At 39.3% G+C, this 7,681-nt stretch overlaps 1 protein-coding gene across 1 annotated transcript in view; it reads right to left on the bottom strand.

Annotated features, from left to right (window-relative positions):
• Positions 1–2,628: 2,628 nt before the first annotated feature.
• Positions 2,629–7,681, bottom strand: part of RSBN1L (round spermatid basic protein 1 like) — a 29,382-nt gene continuing 24,329 nt past the window's right edge. Inside the window, exons 6-8 of the mRNA XM_081957045.1 lie at positions 7,478–7,645; positions 3,874–3,982; positions 2,629–3,786 (exon numbers count right to left, since the gene is read on the bottom strand). Of these exons, the coding sequence (XP_081813171.1) occupies positions 3,139–3,786; positions 3,874–3,982; positions 7,478–7,645 (925 nt within the window). The 3' untranslated portion in view covers positions 2,629–3,138. The remainder of the gene's footprint in view (positions 3,787–3,873; positions 3,983–7,477; positions 7,646–7,681) is intronic.

Here is a 7,681-nt window from a genome sequence, read left to right as displayed (position 1 = left end):
CTCAACTTACAACAGTTCATTTACTGACCGTTCAAAGTTACGGCACTGAAAAGTGACTTATGACCATTTTTCACACTTATGACCATTGCAGCCTCCCCCGTGGTCACGTGATCAAAATCCAAACACCTGGCAGCTGACTCGTATTTATGACGGTTGCAGTGTCCCAAGGTCATGTGATCCCGTTTTGTGACCTTCCGACAAGCAAAGTCCATGGGGAATCTTGATTCCCTTAACCACTGTGTCACAAACTTAACAACTGTGGGGATTCACTTAACAACTGTGGGAAGAAAGGTTGTAAAATGGAGCAAAACTTACTTAACAAATGTTTCGCTTAGCAACAAAAATGTGGGACTCAACTGTGGTCGTAGGTCAAGGACTACTTGTATGTTAAAAAAAAATAGAGGGAGGGTAGGGTGTCATAACTAATCTAATCCCAACAATTCAGATCCTACTTGGGAAAGATTAAACTATACAGACTGAAAATAGTTTTTTCTTAAATTGTAGAGTGAGGTGGAGAGTATGAAGAAGCTCAGAGAACTTTTTTTTTTTTTAAAGGTAGCATTTATCTGTTGTTGCATCATCCAAAGCAGGTAAGTGGCAGGAGAGTAGAAAGGACATATTTCTGGAGAAAAGAACAAAAAGACTAAGGCTAATATATTTGGGATGCAAAGATGGGAGATAAGTACTAGAGGACAGCAGAGAGAATTAGAAAACCCACTGCTGCCTTCTAGAGGCCATCTAGGTTTTCACATGCCAGATATAATAGCCCTAACCAAAGACAGAGATTACAATATCCAATGACAGCTTAGTTTCAGATGAACAATTGGTTTAAACAAAAGGCTTCAGCACTTCGTAACATTTTCAGCACACTGCATAAACCTCAAAGGGAAAACACAAAAGCAGCCTCTTACAGAAACTGCCTGATATTGTTAAAGACATGTTTATCAAAGGTGTAGACAGAAAACAACAACAACAAAAAAATCAACCCAACCCCACGAAAATGGTGGTGTTTGCTGACATCAGCAATCTGAAAGGGCTATGAGCATCGTATAGAAAACCATGTTGATTCTTATATTCAGAGTCTTGTAGAACAAGGGTCTCCAACCTTGGCAACTGTGAAGACTTGTGGACTTCAACTCCAGAATTCCTCAGCCAGTGAGGAAGTTGGAATTGAAGTCCATAAGTCTTAAAAGTTGCCAAGGTTGGAGACCCCTGTTCTAGAAATCATCCTCCGTGCTTAGAATGCCCAGCAATGATTATATCTGGTTTTAATAAAGGCATTCCCCGCCCCCCTGTGATTTTATTTTTCAACAGCCTCAAAATACCCAGAGTGTTTAAAGTGGAAGAGACCAAGAATCAAACATGAGTATTCTACCCAAAGTTCGGTTACCACGGGTGAATTAATCTCCCTCTTTGTATTCAATCTCTTTGCATAGCTGCCTTTTCTTTAAATGTTGACGGTGCTACAATTGCAATGTATGCCTCAGAAACTTACCCCAGGCAGTTCCACGTATACTCACACACACAGTATAGCAAAGCCTGCCAGCCGGATATTTTCATCATGTCTCTGCCTCTCTTTTGTATGGAAACAGGATAATATATATCCCCTACCACAGATTAATTTTAAATTAGAGATCCCCTAGTCCCATTGAAGGCTAGCTCATTCTCAAATCTTTTTTCTGGCAGCAGCTTCTGTGGCATTTTGGATTCAGGCCCACATTAAACCTCGTTAAAAAAAAAATCCCACACACAAATGAAGTCTAATGATTTGCTTGTCTCTAAAATTACAATTACAGCCACGCAAGCTAAGATACTCAAGTGATATGACCAGGAGAGGTTTTATTGCGTATTCAAACGAATTGTGGGGCCGGGGGGGGGGGGGGGGGCTGCTGCGAAGATGGTCATCACCTGAATGGCAAAGCTAGAATTGATGAGATGGGTGGATATTTTTTTCATATTATACTCCCCGCTGGGAATAATGGAAGTCATAATTTGTGCCAAAAAAGAGGTCAGAAAGAGACAGCTGTTTCTGTGTTCTGTTACATAAAGGAAAACTTTTAGGTTCTGGCACAGAAGGAATTAAGCTAAGCATGTTCCTAACTTTATTCAGCCAGATGCATGAGGAATGAAATGCTCTTTCTTACATTTATTGTAAAACTCTCTTTAGTCATCTGCTTGTTGCTGTTACAGAATTAAGGGCCCAGCCAAAGGACAGGGGGGAAAAGAATTAAGTAGATCACTGCTGGTCTATTTATATATTTTGTTCAAATAACTGGCAAACTGTAGTAGTATTCTTTTTCATATCCCTCTTTTTTTGTATTTATTTACGATTTGCCACTCATTAGGACTCCACTTTAGTGATACACCAGTCAAGAGTACTCAAATGTTCAATCCTTGCTGAAGTCTAACGTTCGTAAGATAGGAAAAAGGAAGAAAGTTATGCTTTCATTCTGACATACTTGTCTAGCATCCGACCAAAAGGAAATGAACCTTCCTATTCTTCTCCAGATAAGATTTTGTGGAAATTCAACGACAAATTTTATCTTACTTAATACATCTATGCATTTTTAATATAAGAATATTTCCCTTTTTTTTTAAAACCAGGACTGAGATTTTTCAAAATAAAAATAAGTATTATGAACCTTTATTAAGCGGCTCACATTTTAATATAAATCACACTAAAAAGTTTCTTGTTTTTGTTTTGTGTTCGTTTTTTTTTTTAAAAAAAGCTATTTACACTACAGTGCTGACACATTTAAAAAGGAAAAAAATGATATAAATAAGCTCTATGGAAAAGCCTGGAATTGTCAAAAAGAATTCTGGCTTATCTTACAAAAAATATATATGTTAAATGTCAGCTCTATTCTAAAACCTACAACTCATATTTAAAGACTTTTTTTTATGTTATACCTGCAGTGTTTACAGTGCATCTGGCCCTAAGAGCTTTCAAACAGTTTACAGTTACGGACAGGCACTGAGGAATGTTACAAAGCTACATGTACTATTTTATGTTGCCACAACTGCAAGGGCAGGTCAGGAAAAGACATCCTGCCTCACAGAATGTAAGCCTCCTTACATTGTTGTCATTATATTTTAAAAGTACTTTAAAAACATATACGCACGCACACAGAGACACACTTAACACAAAAAATCATCTTCTGGTTTGCCATGCAGACTTGGGTAAGTTGAGCTCCTGTGTCTCGTGTCTTTCAGATTCACACGACCCCCGGGGCACACGCTGTCCTGTAAGTATTTGTGGCCAGGCTCAGGGTTCTGGTCAGTCTCAAGTCTCCACCCTGTCAAATATGCGTGATCCAGTCTCGCTTTTACTTTCGGACATTCTGCAGCACTGGAGGCTGCCATCTTTTCTGGAAGGTCGACGGGAAGGGTCTCCTCGGGATTCTGGAGAGATAAATCGGGTTCGTGTGGCGGGCACAAAACCTCTTGTTTCACGTATTTCGTCTGAAGGCTACTTAAAAATTTGGTTCCTTCGGAGGCATGGACGTCTGCGGGATGGGTGGCACCCACAGTCTGAAGTCCCGTCAGAGAAGATGTGGCACCGGTCGGGGGATCCGTGTCGTAGGCGGTTTGGTTTTCGGCCTCCGAGTGGTAGAGCTTGAGCCGCACGTGCCACGCCAAGCTGCACACCGCTGAAACTGTCTTAAACTGATGTATAACATTCCGTGGGATAAAATAAATATCGTTATCATACAACTGAATCCTGGCGTAGCGGATGCCTTCCCTTCGTAACTGGTTAAGTTTCGCGTCGTCCACCCATTGGACGCACTAGAAGGAAAAAGAGAGAAAATAAAAGAACCCCCCTGCAAAGATTGGGAACATTCTTAAGCGTCATCCGGCCATCGAGACAGTTACCTGGGAAAGTGGAGGCTCGTGCAAATCTAACTGCAGTCGTTGAACTACTTCTAAGAAATCGTCCGCGTGAAAACAAATTACGTCTTTGGTTATGCGAGGCTGTTCAACCCTATACATGGAAGGAAAGAAAATAAAGTTGCCATTCAGAATTATTAATAATTGTTACTAATTTTTTATAAGCAAGTCAAGCTAAACCTACAATACAAAGAGCTGTACAGGTAAGTCTTTGACTTACAACAGCTCATTTAGTGATCATTCAAAGTTACAACGGCACAGAAAAAAGTGACTTACAACCATTTTTTCACACTCATGATCGTTGCAGCATCCTCATGGCCACGTAACCAAAATTCAGACACTTGGCAAGGATAATGGCAACAACACTTAAACTTTACATACTGCTTTACAGTGCTTTACAGTCCTCTCTAAGTGATTTATACTGTCAGCATATGGCCCCCAACAATCTCGGTCTTCGTATTACCGACCTTGGAAGGATGAAAGGCCAAGTCAACCAATTGACTCATATTTATGATTGCAGTGTCCCGGAGTCATGTGATCTCCTTCTGACAAGCAAGATTCAGTTAACAACCGTGTTACTTATTTAACAACTATAGTGATTCACTTAATGAATGTGGCAAAAAAGGTCACAATATCAAACAAAACTCACTTAACTGTCTCGCTTAGTAAAAGAAATTTTGGGCTCAATGGTGGTTGTAACTCGAGGACTATCTATACAGAACTATGTCTTCAGTGTCATATAAATCACAGCAGCACATAAACTGCATTTGGGATAAAAAAAAAACATTTAAAGCAGGACACGAAACCCCACTTAGCGAAGAAGCAGTGGTGGGACACTATGTTCGGGGTGACGTTTATTATGGGGAATAAAACTAAAAATTAGCAGTTAATACGATTGCAAAAGTACACCTAGATTTGCATGTCTGTGGAACTGTCTAATCTCGGGACTGTGAACATACAGATGGCGGAAGGTTTGTCCCCATGGAGAAAAGTTAGGCTTTAAGGGGAAGGTTACATAACATAACCCAGAATGAATGCCTCACACTGAGTTGGATTTGCAATGCAGATGAGACTGGCTTATTCTGGCGCACAGTTCCTAAAACACTCAAGCATTTGAGGATGAAGGATGAATAGAGGAGGGGGGGAAATTCAGCCAGGAGAAGATCTTGGCATCAGGCTGCACAATCACAGATGGAGTGTCCAGCTGATTGCAGTATGCAAATTGCATCAACCAGTAGTGCTGAAAGGCATCATGAACCACTTGCCAATCCTGTATTGCGGTTCACTGTTGTACAATTTGTACAATTTACATTATCGTTTCTTTCAAAAATAGCTCTTCTTCTTTGTGCCCAAAATAGGAAGTATTAGATGTTGAGAATATCACTTTAGCAAATGAAAGTTCTTTCATCCATCAGACAAAAACATTGAGAATGAAGATGAAAAAATTAATATTGAATTCAATCAACCAGCCAATGAACGATTCTTGCAACCAAGATAGCTATGGAAAATGAAACAGGTAAAACAGTTGAAGGACAGCTATGCTAATGAATTTCATAAACCACCTTTGAAAGTTAGCAGTTTACAAATTGTTTTTTTTTTTTAAAGCAAATAAATTTTCTAATCCTCATTAAAAGGGGGGGAATGCCTCGCAATGTTGGTAAGTGCTGTTTGAAGGGTTGGACTACAGCAAAGCCATCCCAAAAGCTGTTGAGTTCTACTTCGTAGTGACTAAGAGGTATATTGTAGGTGATATAAGAAAGTGAAATGAGGAAACTACACGGATCGAGAAATCAAGATGACAATAAAGAAAACTTGTGAAATCCCAAAGTAAAATTACTGGCTTTGAGAGATCCACCTCAATAACGTGATTTCTGTCATTGGTTTCTCATCACCCCATGATGTCCAGTGTACTATCCACATGTACATGCTCTTCAAGAGATAAATATATAGGAACAGCCTGTTTCCAAGATTATTAAAACTGGACCTTTTCTCCAAGCCAATCAGAAAAAGAAAAGTATCTTTTCTCTTCTCACCCTCTCTCTAATACTCTCCCTTTCCTCTCCTCCCTCCCTGCCCCTCTCTCTGTGCATGTCTCTATTTGCTTGTTGGCTTTTCTTTCCTATTGCATTCTGTAACCAGAAGGAAGTTGATTCTGATACACAATTACTGGAAAATTAAATGTCATACAGCAATATTACTTTTGTAACTCTACAAAATGTAAAAAGGGACTATTGAAAAGTGTCCCGTGTATTGAGTACACTGTGGAAGTAAAGCTCATTTAGCATATCTTTAAATTTACATTTAACAGACATAAAGAAAGACATTGTAGTAATTGATGCCGAAGTTCTGCATCTTCTACTAATCGTTGCTTAGTAAGGAGAACACCAAATAGTTCGGCAACAGACTCACGGAAATGAATTCAGGAAATGTTTTTCACTGAGCTATGAGAAGAGAGTAAAGCAGTAGGATTCACAAGTCAGACAAGCCGCTGACTCAGTACAGGGCAGCATCTGGCTAGCACTGTCTGAGGTTGGAAGCTATGCTGAGACCATCTTGGTTAAAGTGCAGGGATGAGTAAACATCAGGCTACTCTTACGGCTGTTGACTAGTCAGGGAAACAGATAGAAGCAAAGTATTATTTCCAAGAAAACTACATGGAGACTGGAAATATCCATAAGGACCCGGAGGCTTTACTACTAACTATATAATCCAATTTCAAAAGATTATTTATTATTATCCCATTCTTCCATTTTTTAAGTGCCAGGGTAATTACCAGTTCTCCAAATCAACATAATTTTCATTTTTCTAGGTAACTGTGTGGATTACCCCCATTGATACATATGGCAACAAAAATAAGTCTTCCTTCAGAATCATTTTAAATGTCTTCCTTTAACGCTGCTGAATGCTGTTTAATATGAAAATTCTTACTAAATGGTATGTCTGATAAAATGTCTAGAAAAAAAATGGGAAAAAGACATTTAATTCGACCTCCCAGACTAGTATGTTTGAAGATATCCAGTGAAAAAGATCTCAGAATCTCTTGGTATAATTGGTTCCACTATCAATCTGCTCTTATCAATAGGATATGTTTCCTAATCCAAAATTGCCCTGATCTATAATTAAAAATCATTGTGTGGGGCCTTTGGTACTCTCTGAGCTTGGTAGTTTTCTGCAGGCGTTTTATTACCTAATTAAGCAGCCTTATCAGTGCTAGAAGGGAATGAGGTTTGCTCTTACACTGGCAGGGCAAGCCACCAGTATACAAAAATAAGAGCAAATGCCACTCCCTTTTAGTACTGATGGTGTTACCTAGTTTGGTAATGAAATGTCTGCAAGAAAACCAACACGCTCAGAGAATACCAAGTAGCCCACAATTCAACATTGAGCTATAAATATTCTATCTATAAACATCCATGTGCCATATCTTGCACTTTTGAATGACAGAAAACAAGACTTGATCTTTTTCTGTGAGACACCCCTTCAAGTACTTGAAAGATGCTATCATAACCCACTTTCGGACAATTTTTCCATTGCTAAATACATTCAGTATTCTGCAGATACTTTCCTGAATCGGCTAGCAATTACATACCATTCTCCACAATGCACTGCCTTTAACACTCCGACGGCAGCTGTAGTCTGCCGTTCAAACCCTTGTCCTATGTGATCTGCGTGTGCTCGCGTCCTGTCTTCAAAAAGCATTTCACGAGGCTCGCTAGTACGAGGTAGGTACTGCAGGTTTTTAATTTCATTGGTAGTTCTGTTAAAACAAAATAAAAGAAATTGTACTTACTCA

The sequence above is a fragment of the Natrix helvetica genome (assembly GCF_964273705.1).
Source record: "Natrix helvetica genome assembly, chromosome: 6".
Taxonomy (NCBI): Eukaryota; Metazoa; Chordata; class Lepidosauria; order Squamata; family Natricidae; genus Natrix; species Natrix helvetica.
Note: the sequence above shows the minus strand (reverse complement) of the source record. Positions and strands in the feature narration are given on the sequence as shown.